Source organism: Protopterus annectens, chromosome 1.part0 (assembly GCF_019279795.1).
Source record: "Protopterus annectens isolate FY-2018-M chromosome 1.part0, PAN1.0, whole genome shotgun sequence".
NCBI classification, from domain to species: Eukaryota; Metazoa; Chordata; order Ceratodontiformes; family Protopteridae; genus Protopterus; species Protopterus annectens.
The window spans coordinates 1,554,499,715-1,554,521,664 of record NC_056725.1 but is presented as its reverse complement, the minus strand read 5'-3'; the positions used below and the strand labels follow the sequence as shown (position 1 = coordinate 1,554,521,664).

General features: G+C 43.9%; 1 protein-coding gene across 1 annotated transcript in view; it reads right to left on the bottom strand.

The window, feature by feature from the left end:
• MAP3K4 (mitogen-activated protein kinase kinase kinase 4) overlaps positions 1-21,950 on the bottom strand; it is a gene marked incomplete in the record, with an annotated part of 2,414,579 nt that overhangs the window by 225,716 nt on the left and 2,166,913 nt on the right. Inside the window, 2 exon segments of the mRNA XM_044068025.1 lie at positions 15,545-15,625; positions 18,032-18,132. Of these exon segments, the coding sequence (XP_043923960.1) occupies positions 15,545-15,625; positions 18,032-18,132 (182 nt within the window).

The window sequence follows — 21,950 nt, the reverse complement described above, 5'->3', positions numbered from 1 at the left end:
TCTTGGTCCGGCGTCAGTTATCGTCACTTCTTCCCTGACGTCAGTGCGACAGGGGGATAAAAGAGGCAGCCAACGCCATTTTCTTCAGTTTTTCTTGCCCCAGATGTCAGGTGCCCCCAACTAGGAAGGTAATACAAATAACTATGCAGAAATACCTTAGTAGATAAACAATAGCATTAGCTGTTAGCAAATAAACCATATAGGCATGCATCCAAAAGATTGATGTACATGGAGTTATAACTAACATTCTGGTATGTAGAGGGGATGGTGGGAGGGTAACCTGGACTGCAGCAGTATATACACACGAACATCTACAGTTATGGTAGATACAAAACTGTACTATGTTCATCGTGTTATACTGTTGCAGTCATCACACTTGGGTTGAATCCCAAAGCTATGGATGGGTGGCTGGTACTAAACTGGGTTAGGTGAAGCTAGGATGCCCTGCAGAACTGCAGTGGCAAAGCCAGCTCTGGTTTTTGAGTATAATGGAAGGTGGTAGTGCTTGGTAAAGGTGTGCACTGAACTCCAAGTAGCTGCCTCCAGAATGCCCTTGGTTGGAACCCCCCTGAGAAAGGCTGCTGAGGTTGCTGTAGCCCTGGCAGAATGGGACCTAATATTAACAAGCACTGCTTTCCCATGGTGCGAGTAACAAAAGCGGATACAATGTGCTATCCATTTGGAGATGGTCTGTTTTGAAATAGCCTTTCCTTGTGAACCTGCAGCATAGGATACAAAGAGTTGGTCCGTTTTTCTGAAGGTCTTTGTCTTATCTAAATAGGTAGCTGTCTGTGAATGTCCAAAGAGTGAAGGAGTCTTTCTCCTTTATTCTGGGGGTTTGGATAAAAGGTGGGTAAATGAATGGTCTGATTCAAAGCCACACTGGATACTACCTTTGGCATAAAGGTAGGGTTAGTTCGTAAAGAGACTCTGTCCTGATGGAAAATGATGAAAGGTTCCACTGCCATAAGTGCCTGTAGTTCTGAGACCCTGCATGCTGAGGTGATAGCCAGCAACAGAGCTGTTTTCCATGACAAGTATTGTAGTTCTGCTGAGAAGGCTGGTTCGAAAGGAGGCAGTGTTCATTTTTCTAAAACGAAGTTGAGGTCCCAAGCTGGCGTTGGGGGTTTTCTGGGGGGTCTTATATTCTTAGCCCCTCTGAGAAACTGCCTTAGTAAAGGGTGTGAGAATATGGGAGGATCCGTATTATATTGAGCTGAAATGGCTGAAGCATGGATCTTAATGGATGAGAAAGAAAGGCCTTTGTGTAGCATCTCAGTTAAGTATTGCAGTATTTGAGGAATGTTTGGTATCCAAGGATTTTGGCCTTTAGCCTGGTTCCATGCACAAAATCTTTTCCATTTGTCTGAGTAAGTTTTTCTGGTGCTGGGCCTCCTGGCCTCCAAAATGACATTCAGGACGTCCTTTGAGAGAAGTGTTGATTGATAATTCAAGGTATTCTCCATGCAGCTAAATTTAAAGTCCTGAGCTGACTGTGAAGGATCTGAGAGTTTTGCTGAGTCAACAGAAGTGGGAATTGAGGTAAGATCCATGGATGGCTGTGAGTCAAGGTCCTTAGTAATGGGTACCAGTGCTGACGTGGCCAGTCCTGAGCAATGAGGATTATTTGAGGTGTCTCTGATCTGACTTTCAGTAATACCTTGGTCAAGAGAGGTAGTGGTGGGAAGGCATAGACTGTCAATGCTGTCCAACTGAATGATAGGGCATCCACTTTCCAGGCTAGGGAATGACAAGTCCTTGTGCAGAATTTCTGTAGTTGGCAATTGTTGGGGGAGGCAAAAAGATCTATGTCTGGGCGTCCCCACCTTTGAGTCATCATTGAAAATACTTGTGGGTGTAGTCTCCACTCGTGAGGATCTGCCAAATTTCTGCTTAATTCGTCTGCCAATATGTTTTCCTTTCCTGGCAGGAATTGTGCTTGCAGTTGTACTTGGAAAGTCAATGCTGTGTTCCACAAGGTCATTGCCTGTCTGCATAAAGGGTAGGAGTGTGTTCCTCCCTGTTTGTTTATGTACCGCATAACTGTGGTGTTGTCTGTCCTTATTAGTATTGTCCTGGATGCAAGAGGTCCTTGAAGGCTGTCAGTGCATTTTGTACAGCTAGCATCTCCTTTTGGTTGATGTGTAGATGCATTTGTTTTGCGGACCATTTGCCCTGTATGCACTGTCCTGCCATGTGTGCTCCCCAGGCGTAGTCTGAAGAATCTGTTGTCATAGTTTGGTTTGCTGGAGGTAAGACAAAAGGAAGACCCTTGTTTATTTGACATGCTTGAGCCCACCATAGGAACTCTTTTTGAAGGCAGGGAATGAGAGGTATACTTGTTTCAAGGCTGTGCCTGTGTTGAGTCCATACACTTTTCAGGTACCATTGTAATTTCCTCATATGCAGCTTTGCATGTGGAATTAGTTGAATGCAGGATGCCATGAACCCCAATGCCTGCAGGATTTTCTTTGCAGTGAGCTGGGTAAAAGTTGCCATCTTTTTGCAGTATTGAGTCAGTTGTTTTTGTTTGTCTGGCGTGAGATAAGCCATCTGGGCCGTTGCATTTAAGCTGGCACCCAGGAATATTATGTCTTGTGAGGGTATTAGCTTTGACTTCTTTTTGTTTACTGTGGACCCTAGGCAACTTAGCAGCTTTGTTACAAATGCCAGATGCTGTAATAGAATGGCCTTACTGTCCCGCTTGGATCAGGCAGTCATCCAGATATGGATAAATTTGTATTCCTTGTTGTCTGCAGTATGCAATTACTGATACCAGGCATTTCGTAAATACTCTGGGCGCAGTAGATAAGCCAAAGGGCAATGCAGAGAATTGATAATGCGTTGTACCTGCCAAAAATCTGAGGTATCTTCTGCAATCTTGTCTGATAGGGACATGCAGGTATGCCTCTTTGAGGTCCACAGTTATCAGCCAAGACTCCTTGCCCAGCATGGGAAGAAGCTGCTGTAGTGTGAGCATTTTGAATTTGGGTAAAAGAATAGTCTTCAGGGGGGGAGACAGAGGGAATTGACTCTTCAGCATCTGAGTCTTCATAAGGAGGGAAGGAATAAACAGAATTGAGAGGTCTAAAATGGGTCTCCAGGCTTTGTCCATTCTTGGTACTAGAAACAGTCTTGAGTAAAAACCTCGACCTTGCTCCTTTGTAGGTACCTTTTGAATTGCTTTCATATCCATGAGAGCTGAAATTTGCGTTTGTACCTCTTCCCATTGGTTTGGAGGCAGATTTGGCATGCCTCTCATCCGTGGTAAAGTGTGGAAATGAAATCTGTAGCCTCGGGTAATAATATCCAGAACCCATTTGTCCTTTGTTATGATGCGCCAATTTTGTGGAAATAGAGCCAGTTTTCCTCCCAAAGGTGCTGCCAGGGCAATTTTGCTTGGCAGGCGAAGACGGAAGTCATTGTGTTTGTTTCCTGAAGGGTTGAGATCTTTCATCTCCACCTCTTTGAGTTGTTGTATGCCATTGTCTAGGCCTGAAAGAACCTTGTGGCTGGCCTCTGCCCCTTGGGCGTCTGTACCTACCCCTTTGGGGTCTGTCTGATGCAGGAAACGACCAGTTTTTTGATGGCCAGTTTCTGCTGAAATGAGGAGGTTGTACCTGTAAAAAATCTTTAACTGTCTGCATAGATTTTGCCTTTTCTTCCATTTTCTTTAAAACTTCCTCTACTTTGACACCAAATAACACATCTTTCTGCAATGGAGCATCCAATTTTGCTTTGACCTGTTCTGGTAAGGCTTGCTCTTTTAGCCAAGAATCTCTACGTATTACAGATCCTGTGACAGCTGCTCTACATGAGGCTTCCAATGAATCAAAACCACACTGCAATGTATTCTTTCCCACCTGTTCTGCTGCATGCAGCAAATCCTGCATCTCTTTGAAATCAGGTTGATCTGTCTGAGGGATTATTTTCTGTTTTAACTGTGTAATCAAGTACTGCTGGTATTTTAGCATGTGGAATTGGCAGTTTAAGGCCCTCATGGCCAAAGTGGCAGACGTATACATTTTCTTCCCCCATCTTTCTAATGCTCTGGAATCTCTTTCAGAAGGTAGAGGATTCTTAGCAGTAGAGGCCTTAACCCCTTTGGGACCCTGGGAAATGGTTGTGGGGTCTGCAACAGGGCTTTTATATAGAAACTTATGAGAATCAGGAACTCGGTAGTATCTGTCTGGTTTAGCTGGTGCAGGAGGTAAGGAATCTGGGTTTAGACTAATTTAGGTGTAAACATCATCCAAAATGTCTAAAACTGGAGGAATTGCAAGGGGTCTATGCTGTGGGAGAAGAAGAAACTCACGGAGTCATTTCTTAGAGTCAAAGTAATCTTGGCCTTCCCAGTGGAAGTGTTCCCTTATGGTGTGTAAAGTTTTCCCAAAAGAATAGTCTTCAGGGGGGGGGGGGGGGGGAGACAGATGGAATGGACTCTTCAGCATCTGAGTCTTCATAAGATGGGAAGGAATAATCCTGGTCCTCAGAGTTCGCTGAGGAAATGGATGCTTGGTCAGAGGAAGGATAATCTTCCTCCAGTCTAGGCCTTTTGTCAGGAGGGGGTTGTGAACCCCTGATAAGGGTAATTAAATCCTCAGCCATCTTAAGCATCTGTGTTTTAGGCATAGGGGCCTGTGGGGGGGACTGTGGACCCGGTTTCCTAACTTTTAAGGGGGCTTTAAGTTTAGCATAAGACTTAGAGAAAGTTGTCGGTTTGAAGACACCTTCAGAAACCGAAGCCCTGTCCAAAATCTCCGGATCATCGTCAGGGTTGGTGTCCGAGAGGCGAGATGGAACCGGCTCCTGAGGCACAGCTGATTCAGTCTGGGAGGCCGTCAGAATTTCTAAATCTGTGGTAGTCAGGGGCTGCGTAGGCGCCTTGCTGAAAACCGGAGAACCGGCGGCAGGCCTTGCTAAGGCCTCGGTATCTGCTCTTGGTTGCCTGTCCTTATCCTTGCGTTTTATAATCATTGCTGATGTCGGTTGCTCCGACGACATGCTATAATTAAATTTTATGCCAAAATAATGTCGAGCGAAATCTGCCCGATGCTTGATTGTATGTTTGTTGAACCTAGCACAAAACTGACAACCAGAGACGTCGTGGTCTAGGCCTAGGCAAGGAATACAATAAGAATGAAAATCCTTATGAGGTATTTGCTTCCCACAAGAAATGCAATTATTAACTTTGTCTGACATCGGTCTGAGGCAAGAAAAGTTCCCCCCAACGGGGTACTTAGCTTTAGAGAAGACTTCGGGCTGAAATTCGATTTGAAAATCTCAGGAGCTAGCCGACCGGCACTTGCGAACTGCTTCTGCTTTGGGCACCGCGTGGCAAGAAAGATTGAAGAAAATGGCATCGGCTGCCTCTTTTATCCCCCTGTCACACTGACGTCAGGGAAGAAGCGACGACAACCGACGCCTGACCAAGACTTTGAGATTCGGCCGACTGCGGGACCACCTGATGGCAGGATAACCTAAGTGTGATGACTGCAGCAGTATAACACGAACATCTTGTCAGATATTTGGGATGCATGGCTAGGCTTAAAAAGACCCTTGTGGTCGTTAACCCACTAAACACCTATGAACCTATTAAAACACATATGCAACAGCATTTTAGAGATTCCCGAAACAAAACATTTAGCAACCAGTCTGTTCATGCATTAGACAGTTTAATAAAATCAGAAAAATAGGTGTGGACCTCTTGGGTTTTCGATCCTGAGTGATGTCTGCCCGGAGGGAAGGAATAACCAATTTTACAAAGCCTTTCACTCTTGATCCTAAATGGTGAACAGTTTTCTACGTGTAGTCGGTGGTGGAGCTAGCTCTAAAAAGAGCTGTTTTAGCCCTGTGGGCAGCTGGAGCTCTATATAGAGCTGTTACAGATCTCTATGAGCTCTGAGAAGAGCTGTTTTGTGTTTAGAATGCCCTTTCGGGCAGATGCGGTAGTTCTAAAAAGAACTGTTTTGTTTGGTTCACCGAAGCTGTGTCTGTGCCTCCGGCTGGTCTTACAGAAGCTGATACAGATTTCTGTGAGCTCTGAGAAGGGCCGATTTGTGTTTTGAATGCCCGTTCAGGTGTTGGTGGTAGCTCTAATAAGAACTTTTTTGTTGTTTTTTTGTTTTTATTGTTTTATTCTTCAATGTGTCTCTGGTTGCTCTTACCAGAGCTTTTGCAGATCTCTGTGAGCTCTGAGAAGAGCTGTTTGGTGTACTGTGAGCTCTGAGAAGAGCTGTTTGGTGTAAGGTGCAGATCCACGTGAGCTCTGAAAAGAGCTCTTTTGTGTATGGACACAATGGGCTCTGGGAAGAGCTGCTGTTGTGTCCTTCGGTGTTCCGCGGTGGTGTCGATCTCCGTTGTCCTTCTTGTTGAACAGATCTTCGGTTCTTTTGCTATGTGTGAGTCCTAAAAAGGACTATTTGTGCGCTCCCCCTAGGTAGTAAAAAGTTAACTGTAGTTTGATATTGAAATTTTACCTTTTAAATTAAAAATAATTAAAAGTTGAGCTAACAATTGTAACTTTTATGAGGGCTGATACATTAACTTACTGTAATTTTAGTTCTGCTTATAAACAATTAATGTTCAAAAAATGAATACATTATGCCTTATACCAGTGAGAAAACAGTGAGCGAAATATATAGCATATCTTACTAGGAGCCGATTAGTTGTAGTTAGCATGGTTAAGTGCCCTGAGGTTCAGGACTGGGGTGATGGTCTCCATGTAGTTGAGACCCGGAGGGTGCCTTGCTTCAAGTTGTATCTGCCAGATAAGTTCTTTTTTCTCTAATCTTGAATTGAAGTCCCCATTTAAAGGGATCTTCTCCAGCTGTTTGAGTATCAGGAACTTAAATCTTTCATATCCTGTTTTTTTTGTTGCGTGTGTTGCTAGTTTATTTGTCGGTATCTTGTGCCTGATGTCGTATAGGTGTTTGGCAATCCTGGTTTTGAGGGCATTGATGGTCTTGCCCACGTAGAAGGCTTGACATTTGCAGCAGTTTGCTCTGTAGACCACACCTTCTGTGTTGCAGCCTCCGAATGCTCTTGTGGTTATTGTTTTTTTGTTGTTGGGGCAGTAGAAGCGGTCCGTGCCTGCCATGTATTTACAGTAGAAGCAGGGGGATAAGTCACTACAAGGATAGGTGCCATATCTGTAGAGTTGTCTTGGTGGGGGTCTCTCGAGGTGGTCTTTTAGGTTGGGTCCTCTTTTCATCGTGAACCCTGGTGCTTCAGGGAAGATGTGTCCAAAAGATCTGTTTGAAGTGATGATGGTCCAGTTTTCACAGATGATCTTTTGTATGTCCTTATAGTCCGTGGAGAAATGTAAAATAAAGTTGAGCCTATATTTGTTTTCATACCTGTTTTTAGTCCCTAGGCTCTGTTGAAGTATGAATGGTTTTTCCTTTCTGTTGTTCATGATGGGGTCCAGAATCTGGTGTAGAGTCCTGTCCGTGTAGCCTCGGGCCAGGAAATCATTTTCCAGGTCTTTAATGTTGTGGAGAAAGTCGTTAAGGTCTTTGGTGATTCTGGAGATTCTGAGTCCCTGTGATTTTATCACGTTTCTTTTGAGCTTGTACGGGTGCATGCTGCTGCTGTGGAGTAAAAAGTTTACTCTTGTAGGTTTCCTGTACAAGTTGTGGTTGAAGTCGTTGCTGTTGGTGTTCTTGGAAAGGAGCAGGTCCAGGAATTCGACTTTTGGTAGTGAACCTGAGGAAGCTGGTGCTGCTGTTGATGTGGTCTAGGAAGTCCTGTAGTTTCAGGGGGGTCCCATTCCAAACTAAAAAGATGTCATCAATGAAACGGAAGTAGCACCCCATGTCCTTGTAGAACTCAGAGTTGTATACGTGGTCTTCTTCCCATTTTCTTAAAGCTGTGTTAGCTAGGCTTGGGGCCATGGCTGCTCCCATTGCAATTCCTGTGGTTTGTCGGTAGGTTTGACCATTGAAGCGGAAGTAGTTGTTGTTGAGAATAAGTGAGAGGATTTTTCCAAATTTGTCTGTTTCTCCAATAACTGTTGCATTGTCTTTGTTGTAGGCCTCTACCATCGCCCTGATGCAGTAATCATGTGGAAGCACTGTGTAAAGGGCCTCCACATCGATGGTGACTAAAATGGCTTCTTCTGTGAGGCGAATGTCCTTGATTCTGTTGAGAAGGTCCATAGAGTCCTGAATATATGAGGGATTCTTTTCTGCCAGTGGTTTGAGTGTGAAATCCATGTATATTGCTAGGGGTTCTGTAATTGCTCCTCCACTGGCAATCACTGGTCTGTATGGCGGGTCGTCGAGGTTTTTGTGGGGTTTTGGTATCCCGAAGAACTGAGGTAATTTTGGTTGTGTGATGGTTAGGAAATCAAGTAGGTCGTCGCTGAGGAGCCCCTCTGCCCAAAGTTCCTTCAGTGTGTTCTTGACCTCGAGGTAGGCTGTTGTGATGTGGTTGGTGTCTCTCTTTTCATAAAATGTAGGGCTGTTCAGCACTGTCATGATCTTATGGTTGTAGGTACAGGTGTCCGTGACTAGGATGCCCGTGCATTAGACAGTTGGCAATTTTACATTTATTAAAGGGTAAGTGCCATGTGGGAGCATTTAAATGCATACAGGCTAGAATGATTTTAAAATAAAATACCTTGTTACCCAAAGGAATAAATAATGAAATCTCTTGGCAGCATTTCATTTAATTATCTCAGCAACGTATTCATATCTACTATATTTTTAAAATGTGAAATTTGATGCTTCTTTAAACAGTAATGACTTGTAAACCAGCAAAACTCTTAACACAGAAAGACTACAATGCCAAACTCCCTGCAGGACCCATATTAGCTCTTGCTCCTTGGTAGTGAGAGGTAGACAGCTTTAGGACCCAAACACCACTATATTGGGCGACTTCAACTACCCAAACATAGACTGGGAGCATTACTCTAGCTCCAACACCCTAGCCCAAAGGTTCCTAGAATTTATAAACTCAAATGCTATGGAACAACTTGTTACCACTCCCACAAGAGGGGAAAACATACTGGACCTGATCATCACCAACATGGGGACTCAATGCTCCAGACCAGAAGTGTATCCCTCACTGGTAAGATCAGACCATAAACTAATCTCACTGGATATTCACATCCCGACCCCACCCCCTGCCCAGAAAACCACAGTGAAAAACTTCTCTAAAGCAAATTTCACACTCCTCAAAACTGAGGTGGAATCCTTCAAAGCCCCTGGGCCTGTGGAAAATATGGCCCAGACTGCAGAATCCTATGAACACCTTCAGGAAGGCATGGATCATGCAATCCCAAATAAAACCAAGACCCAATCCTCCAAAGGCAGACGTCCTGTCTGGTGGACCCCAGCCATAAACAAACTATACAATAGAAGGAGGAAGCTACTACATGATAGAGCAAAATCCCAAAAAGGGAAGGCATCTCTGATCAGTATTAGCAAAAAACTACGGGCACTCACAAAATCGTCTAAGGCCAGTTTCAAGAGAAAAATTGCACAGGACACTAAGGATAATCACAAGGCTTTATTTAGTTATGTTAGGAACCTGGGTGGTAATTCCCAGATATGCTCAGAATTAGTCCAAAATGACAAAAAATACACTGAACCCACAGACATTACCAACATCCTAGCTGACAGGTTTAGCGCAAACTTCTCTCCCCACCAAAAGGGCAAATATCTATCCCAGCAGAGTGCTGCCCCCCTGACATCTCAGATGCTCAGGTAAGAGCCGTCCTCTCCAAAGCAAATAACAGAGCATCAATGGGACCAGACGGTGTCCCGGGCTGCATCCTACATGAACTCCAAGAAGAGCTAAACCCAAACATAAAACTACGGTTCAATCTCAGCCTTACTACAGGATATGTACCCAAAGAGTGGCGTACAGCAACGGTGGTCCCTCTCCACAAAGGTGGTGCCTCAACGGATCCTGGAAACTATCGCCCCATAAGCCTGACTAGCTTGGTCTGCAAAGCTATGGAAAGGATCATCATGGACCTTATAAATAAAGATATTGGGGACCTACAGACACTGGATCCTACCCAGTTCGGCTTTGTTAAGGGCAGATCCTACCTCTTAAACCTGGTTGATTTCTTTGAAACAGTCACCAAGGCCATTGACGAGGGGAAGGTGGTCCACACAGCCTACCTGGACCTCGCAAAAGCCTTCGATACAATACCCCACCCGGGCATTATAGATAAGCTCACCAGCTTAAATATAAACCCCTATGTCACCAGATGGGTTGCAAACTGGCTCAAGGACAGAACCCACATGGTTAGAATTGCTGGAGCCATGTCAGACTCCAAACCAGTTACAAGTGGCGTCCCACAAGGCTCAGTCCTGGGACCTCTTTTGTTCGGTATATATTTCTCAGAGGTACAGGCCAACACGGAAGGACTGTGGCTGACCAAGTTTGCAGATGACTGCAAACTGGGCGCCATAATCGACTCTCCAGCTGACACAAGCATCCTCCAAAAGGGCCTCACAGAAACAGACAACTGGTGCCAGAGCCATGGCCTCAAGCTAAACACCAAAAAGTCTATAGTCATCCCCTTTGGCAAAACAAAGTGCCCACAAATTACCACATAAGTGGTAATCCATTAAGTACGGAAGAAGTAATTAGGGACCTGGGGACCCAAGTTGATAGCAATCTCTCATTTGACAACCACGTGGCCAAAGTGGTTAGAAAAACATTTTATATAGCCCACCTAATCATGAAGGGATTCACATCTAGATCAGGGGAGGTCATCGTGCCTCTTTACTCATCCCTCATCAGGCCCATAATTGAGTACAATACCCCTTTTGGGATGTACCTTACCAGACACCTGCAGCAACTGGAAAGACCCCAAAAGTACCTCACCAAGAGGATCAAAGGGCTCAGATGCCATATGCTGCGCGGTTAAAGAAACTCCAGCTCTTCTCAGTGGCATACCGCCTGCTCATAGGCGATCTTTGCCTGATGTATAAAACCATGTCCAACCCGGAATTAATGGACATGCTGCACCTCAGAAAATCCAAATCCCATCGAGCTACGCGCTCGAGAGACTTGAACCTCAGCACTGAAATAAATAGGACATGCTGGAGGGACAGATTCATAACCCAGAGGCTCCCTTCACTCTGGAATAAAATCCCAGTCCAGGTTAGGCAGAGTCCCTCATTGACTCTCTTCAAGAGGAATCTTGATGAGTGGATGGGGGATCGTAGGTTTACCCCGGGTATCACTTCTGTATCACTGTTAGACAGAGGCACTGTATACTAACCTCAAAAAAGGGCATAGCAAAATTAATTTAAAATGGGTGGCGAAAGCCAAACACACTCTGGCTAGGCTTATAAATGCCCTAGGGCAGATAGCCTTGTATGAACCTACCAGAAAGGCTCATCCAGACTCTGCTACACTTTGCTGTGAAGGAAAGGTTAGTTTGCTGTTATTTTTTGTATTTCTGTATTGCCTTTCTATATTTTGAATACTGTAGTTTGTTTTCTTTACCTTGTGTTTTGCTTGCATTCTGTTTTAACAGCATATTAAAACTTCAAGAGACCACAGCTCTCTCTGTTCTGAGTCAGGCAGAAATAAGAACTGATTAATTAAGGACTCATTCATAAGACAGAAGAGGTCACTTAAGGTTAATCACTTGTTAACAACTGGCAATTTCTGTGGGTAGCAAAGAGATCTATGTCTGGCTGTCCCCATGCCCGAGTTATCTTTGTGAAAACTTGAGGATGCAACTTCCATTCGTGTGGATCTGCCATATTTCTGCTTAGGTTGTCTGCCAGTGTGTTTTCCTTCCCTGGCAGGAATTGTGCCAGTAGTTGAATTTGCAATTCCAGTGCTGTGTTCCATAGGGTCATGGCTTGCCTGCACAGGTGGTATGAATGAGTTCCCCCCTGTTTGTTTATGTACCACATCACTGTGGTGTTGTCTGTCCTTATCAATAGCTGGCCTGGATGTAGTAGGTCTTTGAAGGTCATAATAGTCTTTTGCACGGCTAGCATTTCCTTTTGGTTGATGTGAAGGTGCTTTTCTTTTCGGGTCCATTTTCCCTGAATGCACTGATCTGCCATGTGTGCTCCCCAGGCATAATCTGAGGCGTCTGTTGTGATGATTTGAGTTGCTTGAGGTACACAGAAAGGAAGACCTGTGTTTCTTTGGCAAGCTTGAGCCCACCACAAAAATTCCTTTTGAAGGCATGGAATGAGTGGTATAATTGCTTCCAAGCTGTGGCTGTGTTGAGACCAGAAGTTTTTTAGGTACCACTGAAGTTTCCTCATATGCAGCCTTGCACACGGGATTAGTAGGATGCAAGATGCCATGAATCCCAGAGCCTGCAGGACTTTCCTTGCAGTTAGCCTGGTGTAAGTTGCCATTTTTCTGAAGTATTGAGACAATTGCCCTTGCTTGTCTGGCGTGAGGTAGGCCATCTGGGTGGTTGTATCCAAGCTGGCACCCAGGAAAATTATTTGTTGAGAGGGTATTGGTTTTGATTTATTTTTGTTGACTGTGTATGCCAGGTAGTTCAACAGTTTTATTACAAATGCCAGGTGCTGCAGTAGTATGCCCTTGCTGTCCGCTTGGATCAGGCAGTCATCCAGATATGGGTAGATTTGTATCCCTTCTAGTCTGCAGAAGGCGATTACTGATGCCAGGCATTTCGTAAACACTCTGGGCACAGTAGATAAGCCAAAGGGCAATGCAGAGAATTGGTAATGGGTTGAACCTGCAAGAAATCTGTGGTATCTTCTGCAATATTGTCTGATAGGGACATGCAGGTAATGCCTCCTTGAGGTCCAATGTTACCAGCCAAGACTCCTTGCCCAGCATGGGAAGAAGCTGCTGTAATGTGAGCATCTTGAATTTTGGTACCTGTAGATATGTGTTTAGGATGGATAGGTCTAAGATAGGTCTCCAATCTTTGTCTTTCCTTGGTACCAGGAATAGTCTGGAATAAAACCCTTGACCTTGCTCTTTTGTAGGTACCTCTTGAATTGCTTTCATGTCCATGAGAGCTGAAATTTGTTTTTGTGCCTCTGCCCTTTGATTTTGTGGCAGGTTTGGCATGCCTCTCATTTTTGGAAGGGTGTGAAAGTGGAACCTGTAGCCTCTGTCTATAATGTCCAGAATCCATTTGTCTTTTGTGACAATATGCCAATTGTTGAGAATAATGTCAGTTTTCCGCCCAAAGGTGCTGCCATTAAGGCTTTGCTTGGCAGGTGTAGGGGGAAGTCATTGTGTCTGTTTTCTAAAAGACTGTGATCTATCTTCTCCACCTCTTGGGGTTGGTGTTTGCCACCGTCTGGCTCTGAAAGATACTTGAGGTTGCCCTCTACCCCTTGGACGCCTGTATCTGCCCCTTTGAGGTCTGTCCGTGGCTGGAAAGGACCAATTTTTTGAAGGCCAGTTTCTGCTGAAACGTGGAGGCTGTACCTGCAGGAAATCTTTCACTGTTTGCATTGATTTCGCTTTTTCCTCCATTTTCTTTAGCACCTCCTCAGCTTTAACACCAAACAATACATCTTTTTGAAGAGGTGCATCTAAAAATTTAGCTTTGACATGATCTGGTAAGGTTTGCTCTTTGAGCCAAGCATGCCTACATATAACAGACCCCGTAACAGCAGCTCTACATGAGGCCTCTAAAGCATCAAAACCACACTGCAAGGTATGTTTACCCACTTGCTCTGCACCATGCAACAAATCCTGCAACTCTTTTAAATCTGGTTGTTCTGGTTGTGTCATCTTGCTTTTCAGCTGAGATATCAAAAACTGTTGATACTTTAACATATGGAACTGACAGTTTAATGCCCTCATGGTTAAAGTGGCCGAGGTGTACACCTTTTTCCCCCACCTTTCTAAAGCTCTGGAATCTCTCTCTGAAGGTAATGGGTTTTTAGCAGTAGAGGCCTTAATTCCCTTGGGACCCTGTGAAATAGTTTCTGGGTCAGCAGTATGGCTTTTATATAGGAACTGGTGAGAATCAGGAACCCGGTAATACCTGTCTGGTTTAACAGGAGCTGGAGGTAAAGAATCTGGATTAATGCTGGCTTCTGTGTACACATCATCCAAAATATCTAAAACAGGAGGGATAGCCAGGGGCCTATGCTGGGGGAGCAGTAGAAATTCCCTGAGCCTTTTCTTGGAATCTGAGTAATCTTGGCCTTCCCAGTGAAAGTGTTCCCTCAATGTATGCAGGGTTTCCCCAAAAGAGAAGTCCTCAGGGGGGGAGACCGAGGGAATAGACTCCTCTGCATCAGAGTCTTCGAACGGAGAATAGGCATAATCCTGGTCCTCAGATAGTTCTGAGGTAATAGAAGCTTGATCTGAGGAAGGGTAGTCTTCCTCTAATCTGGGCCTTTTGTCAGTGGGGGGTTGAGAACTCTTGATAAGAGTAATCAAATCCTCAGCCATTTTAAGCATCTGTTTTTTAGGCATGGTGCCTTGAGAGGGGGTCTGAGGAACCTGTTTTTTGGTTTTCATGGCTACTTTAGATTTAGTGAAGGCTTTAATAGAGAAGGAGGAAGGCCTGAAGACCCCTTGAGAAATGGCAGGCCTGTCTAAATTTTGAGTTTCCACGCCAGGAGTGGCGTCGGTATCTGTAGTAGGAATGGGGGCCGAGGAGCCTGCGACCTCGGGTACTGAAGACGCCGGTAATGCATTGTCATCGGTACTCAGGGGCTGCGTAGGTGCCTCGCTGAGTACTGGAGAACCGGTAGTCGGCCTTAGAATGGTTTCAGTAGGAGGTGCGGACCTCGTATGTCGGTCCTTATCTTTGCGTTTTTTGCTCAAAACTGGAGTCGGAGTATCCGACGACATAATATAATTACATTTTTTGCCAAAAAAGTGAAGGGCGAACTCCGCCCGATGCTTAATAGTGCGCTTGTGGAATCTAGCACAAAAACGGCAGGCCGAGACGTCGTGGTCTGGGCCTAAGCAAGGTATACAGAAAGAGTGGAAATCCTTATGCGGTATTTGCTTCCCACATGAAATGCAATTATTAACTTTGTCTGACATCGGTCTGAGGCAAGAAAAGTTTCCCCAACGGGGTACTTAGCTTTCAAGAAGACTTCGGCTGAAATACTTTTGTAAATCTCAGGAGCTGGCCGACCGGCACTTGCGAACTGCTTCTGCTTCGGGCACCGCACGGCAAGAAAGACTGAAGAAAATGGCATCGGCTGCCTCTTTTATACCCCTGCCGCACTGACGTCAGGGAAGAAGCGACGACAACCGACGCCGGACCTAGACTTTGGAATTCGGCCGACTGAGGACCCGCCTGACGGCAGGATAACCCATCTGTTATGACTGCAGCTGTATGCACGATGAACATCTGAAAAATTGACTAAATACTGATGCTTTTTGAGAGGGAAAAAGCTTAAGAATAAACAGCGAGCTTGGGAAGAAACACTACAAACAGTGCTAGTACAACACTTTATTGAAAGCTCCAAAATGAAAACACTAGTGTTCTAATATGAAGCAGCGTAGAAAATGCTCAACAATATATTATACATTTTCAAGAAACCATAAACTGAAAAAAATCAAAACTGAATTACATACAATTAAATTAACTAACCTCTAGACTGACTGATGAATGTCCGAAGTTCCCAACTCCTCCTTCCCATGGCACTAGGATCCTGTTTAGGATATGAAGGCTCTGTAAATAGAAAATAATGTAAAATTGTAGACTAAACTTAATTACGGAGTGAAGCACAAGGCTAAAGCAGGCTTAACAGCCTCATGGTAATTTACTACACAAAGGTGTGCCAACTGACTTACCAGGCTATGCTCCCCAGAGAAACTTTAGAACCAACATACATATACAGTCTTATCATATTAGCTGATCTACCTTCTACCTTCCTTAATGGGCCATATGACTGGGTTCATATTCACATCCAGTTATTGTATGGCACTTCTTTCCTGGAATTGTCAATACTCATCATGAGGCAAAGGAACATTTTGTCAGCACATGCTATGTCATCATGTGTCAACTACAGAAGCACACCCAGCCCCTTACAACCTCCAGTTCACCTCCAATAATTACTCAGTACATCTATTTTAAATGAACAACAGAAATTTGACATCTACACTCATAACAAATGCAGACTTGTATACATGCCAGTAATTTCAAGGGCTGTCTGTAGGGTCATTTGAACACAGGGGGAAAGCAGGAGCTTATCCATGACTGCCCAAGGAGGAGTATATCAGCTGATGTGGTGAGATAACAGCTATTGCAACATCTTGAGAGGGAATGTGACCAGGCTGAATCCTGAGCAGTAAATCCACTAAGGGGAAAGAAGCCAGAAGAGAATTCAAGGACCAAAGTTTAGAAGTTCAAGTTATGAAGTACAGAAGTACCAAAGGAAGCCTGACTCCTGCAGTCACAGTCAAGATGATAATGCTTGTTAAATATCTGCATTAATAACCAATGAATTACATTAAAACTGCAATGCAAACATCCTTGAAGAAAGCAGTAGAATTAGCCCCATTTCCAGTGGAATGGTCTTGACCACAGGATTTTCTAATGAGTGGTCACCCACCAGACAGAAAAATAACAGAGACAGCAATCCACAAGGACCATGTTTTACTTGGAAATGGCCAGCCCTTCTCTTTCTGGAATGAAGACGAAACACCGTCTTTCTTCCTAAAGTCATACAGCTTTTCTTCAGGAAGAAAACAGAAATGACCATGTACATCAAAGATGCGAAAGGCTCTATGATGATGAGGTGAAGTTACAGTGAATACATATGTTACACATGCCATTTTAAGATTACTTTATGATGTTGCATTTTAGGACTGCATATACATGTCAATGTACTGCATTTCTAATACAGACTCAATTGAGATATGTTGGAGCGGTCATGTTCTTACAAATAAAAATTACTTATCCTGACATTACTTAAACTACCAATGAAGACAGCTGGGTAATCATGAGTGTGCAATCTGAAATGTTGCCAGAATCAGGATCTTTCTGATGAAGAAAAAAAAAAAAAAAAAGGCAATGCAACTTACAAAACTGTACACCACCACCTCAAGTGAATCAGCAAGCTCAGAACTGAATATTTTAATGATAAAAAAACACTTTTACCTTTGAAAAGTCTTGGTTAAAACCAAAATTAAACTGCCCAGCTCAGAAAACTCAAATTTCAATAACAATTAAATACAACCCCTCCAGAGCCATATGACTTCTCAAAACCATTTTGTTGGCCTGCCTGCAGACAGAACTTTAAATGCTTTTTCATGTGGCAACCAAATTAGACAAAGAACTCATATAAAAACATATTATATTCTATAGAATATTATTCTATATGTTGTATATTATTATGTCCTATAGAACATGAAGTAGAGGCCATACACATCTTTTCATTCACAGAGGGACAGAATGTTACATACAAGTCAGTAATTAGAAAACTCAATGAACATCTTTTGCCAGACTAATACAAAACACAAAATAGCATGCTTCACAGCTGTGTACTACCAAACAGTAAGTATATTGATACTTTTGTGAGAAGAATATTTGACTGTATTCATATTGTATTTTTAAATTAGATTTTTTCATCCATTGTATATTTAAATAATTAGTCGATTCTAGTTTGTGATTGGTGCTGTGTCACACTGTTTTATCCTGATTCTGTATTAAATGAGATGTAATTATACTATTTGCTACTTACACACTGAAGAAGGGCACTGGCCTGAAAGCTTTGTGGTTTTACTGTTTTTGAAACTAATACAGATCTGCGCAGAGTTTTGAGCTGCTGGAATTTTCTGTTTCTTGACATTTACTAATGGCAGATTATGTTGGTGATGTCAAGCAACCAATCAATGTGTGCAGCATACAGTGATACATGTAAACAGCAACTACATTTGCTTGGGTCTATTACGCAAATGAAAATGAGGTCAATGAAGCTACACAAAAAATCAGTGAATGCTGCTGGAGGCATTTACTAATGGATGAGTGAATGGCACTTCTGAAATGGAATGGCAGTGAAAAGCTTTACGCATACTACGAAAAGTGTGACAAATCCCAGTTAGATGCTACACATACTGGCATTTCTATGTTTACCTTCACGTTCCTCTGTGGGGCTTGAGTGACGACTCAGAGATTTAAACTGCAGTTCTGCAGCTACCGAAGCCAGTCTGTCATTTTCAGGAACGCTAGAACCCCTAAGTTAAAAGAAGAGATGAAATATAAATATGTGACGCAGGCATAACAGTGAAGGCTTATACAGGCAAAGTACCTAATGTCTCCAAAATGCAACATGACTTTTCTGTGGGAATTAAATGTGGCAAGCATATCATCAAGAGTCCATGTACACCCTTTAAAGGACATGTTCCTTTCTGGACCAAAGGTTACTGCACATATTTGGTTACTCAAGACAGTCTCTACATGGTAAACATTTTTAACACTAAAAGGACATGGTACATGTAGAGGTGACAGCTAAGCAATAATGATAAACAGTATCATTTTTTTCCCTTACCTTTGTTTAAAAGACTGCATAGTAAGATAGCAAATGTTAAAAAAATTTCACCATGTATATACTGACTTGAGTAACCACATTTGTGCAGTAACCCTTTCTCCAGAAAGGAACATTCCCTTTAAAAGGTGTACATGGACTCTGTTGATACCATGCCTACCAAATTTAACTCTAACATGATGAAGCAGAAGCATCAGACAGAACTTCCTACTTAATATGAAAAACTTTTCTTTCAGTCATAGAAAAGGTTTCTAGTTTTCCAATTAACCTTAAGGGCACTGAAAGATAAACTGTCCTATCACAAACATGACAACTAAGAAAGAACAAGAAGTTATGTACTCACCATAACGTTTGATGTATGTAGTCCATCTCGCCTCACATTCTTACCCGTGGGTTCTGAGCCGAACCTCGGATCCAACTCGGCCATACTCTAGCTCAAAGTCTTTCAATTGGCTGGGCTAAGAGGTATCCCATGCTGCACTGCTCCCTTTCCCCAGATCTTGTTTGCTGCAAGCTCAATCACTCACTCACCCTTCATACACATAACACATAGAGAAGGAAAAAACATTCCAATAATAAAAGGAGTACTGAAACCAGAACTAACCTCTAGGTCCCCCAGGATGGGAGAAGGTGGGAGGGTAAGTAAGAATGTGAGGCAAGATGGACTACATACATCGAATGTTAAGGTGAGTACATAACTTCTTGATGTTATGTAGTCCAATCTTGCCTACATTTTTACCCGTGGGATAGCGTCCCCAGCACCTGAACCCTGGGAGACTCAGTGGAAAATACTCCTGAGCACTGTGGAACCAAAGGAAGATCTGCCTCTGGATATCAAATCCAATTTGTAGTGAGTAATAAAGGTGTGAAGAGATGCCCATGCAGCCGCAGCACAAATATCATCCATAGACATCCTTGCCTGAAATGCTGTAGAGGTAGACATAGATCGGGTAAGAATGAGCCTTCACTCTAAATGGTAAATCCTTACCACCTGAGGCATAAATGAAGGAAATAAAACTAGAGATCCATCTAGACAAGGTCACTTTGGAAACAGGAGACCCAATCTTATTTTCTGAAAATGATACAAATAGCTGATCCGATTTTCTAAGATCCTTCGTACTATGCAAATAAAAACACAACTGCCTGTGAACATCCAGCTGGTGAAATTTAAATTCTGCCCTATTAGAGAACTCTGGAAAAAATACAGGCAGTTCAATGGATTGGTTGAGATTACTAACCGAAGCCACCTTTGGCATAAAGGAAGGGTTTGGTCTGAGGGAACCCCTGTCCTTGTGAAAAATCAAGTAAGGGAGTCTGATTGACAAAGCTTGGAGCTCCGAGACACGTCTAGCTGAAGTGATGGCTACCAAAAAGATAGTTTTCCAAGTCACATATTTCAGTTCACAAGTAGCTGCAGGTTCAAAGGGGGACGTGATGAGGCACTGTAGCGCAAAATTTAGGTCCTAAGGCATGACTGGGTCAAAGACTGGAGGGCGAAGCAGCATAGTGCCCTTCAAGAATGCCTTACAAAGTCTATGCGCCATTAGACTGGGTTCATTAGCGATGTGAAAAGTGGAAATAGCAGCCAACTGTACTTTAATGGTGGTGGCTGCTGACACCTGATTGAAAAGCATGGAGAGAAATTCCAGAACTGAAGAAATTGGAGCTGTATAAGGATCAATTTGTCTCGCCTGAGCTCAGATGGAGAATCTTCTCCATTTACTGGAATAAATCCTTCTGGTCGAAGGCTTATGGGAAGAAGACAGAATATGAACCACTTCCAGAGAAAAATGATGAAGCCTGACTAGTGATGAAAGTGGAGTAGCCAGGCTGTCAACTGGAGGGTCTGAAGAAAAGGATGGAACTGCCCTGACATATGAGTCAATAGATCTGGCTGTAGGTCCAGAATCCAAGGGGCATCCATGAGATAGGGATGGAGAAAGGGGAACCAAATTTGACGAGGCCAGTGTGGAGCAATCGGAATCATTCTGCATCCCAAGGACTGCACTTTCTGAATAACCTTTGTAAGCAGAGGAACAGGTGGGAAGGCATAAAGTAAACCGGAGGGCCAATCGTGAACTAGAGCATCCCTGGGTGACTCCCCCTGAGGGGGGATAAGGGTGAAGTAGCTGCTGCACTCGGTATTGAGGTGACTGGCAAATAGGTCGCAGCAAGGCTGACCCCATCTGTGGAAAATCTGCTCCGCAACTTGACTGTTCAGGGACCACTCGTGAGGCATCAGAATAGCTCTGCTCAACCTGTCGGCAATCACGTTGGACTTGCCCGGAATGTGCGTTGCTACAAGATAACGTTGGCCTCTCTGCAAAGGGTGTACGACGTGGTTTCTCCTGTTTGTTCAGATACCACACCACCAACATATTGTCTGAGTGGATCGCAATTGTCCCGAGAGGAAGAAAGCTCTGAAGTGCTTGCAGCGATAGTAGCACTGCTCTCATCTCCAAGAAATTGATATGCAGAAGTATCTCGTGTTCCTGCCAAGTGCCTTGGACTGTCCTGCCGAGATAATGCCCTCCCCATCTGGGAGACATCCGTGGTCACTGTGGCAACGGGGGGGGGAACGACGACGACGAAGGGTTTTCCCGCATTTAGGTTTCTGGTGTGAAGCCGCCAGCGTAGATCTTGCTTGCACTTGTCTGTGATCATTATAAGATGAGAAAGCGGAAGATGTTGTAGAGACCACTGGGAGAAGAGTAGCCACTGAAGGAGCCTCATGTGTAGCCTCGCCAGAGAAACCAGCATAATTGTTGCAGCCATTGTCCCAAACAATTTTAGAACCGTTTTTGCCTTCACTTTTTTTTAGAGGGAGCAACGCGTATACCTGTTGTTGCAAACCCCGAACCCTTTCTTGTGGTAAAAACGCTCTCATGAGCACGGTGTCTAACTCGGCACCTATAAAGGTGACACGCTGTGAGGACAACAAGGCAGACTTCTCCCAGTTTAGAGTGATGCCCAATTATTGGTACTGCTTGATAGTAGCGGCTCTGTTCTGTAGTAGCAGACGCCTGGTGGTGGCAGAAAAGAGCCAGTCGTCCAGGTACGGGAACACTTGGAATCCCTGACGTCTCAAGTGAGCCGTCACCACTGCCATACATTTGGTGTACATCCTGGGGGCTGTGGTGAGATCAAAGGGCAGGGCACGAAATTGAAAATGACTGGCTCCCAGCCGGAAGCGTAGATGACTTCTGGATGCCCTGTCCATCTTTATATGGTAGTAAACACCCTTGAGGTTGATGGAGCACATCCACACTTCTTTTCCCAACAATGGGAGAATAGATTGCAATGTGACCATTCGGAACTTGGACTTCTTCATGTGGAGGTTCAAGCGGCTAAGATCCAAGATGGGCCTCAGGTTCCCTGTTCTTTTTGGCACCAAAAAGAATCTGGAGTAAGTCCCTAATCCGATCTGGTCTGAGGGGACATGCTGGATGACTCCTTTTTCTAGCAGCTTTATAACCTCTGAAGCTGTGGAATCCCTTTGATTGTGTG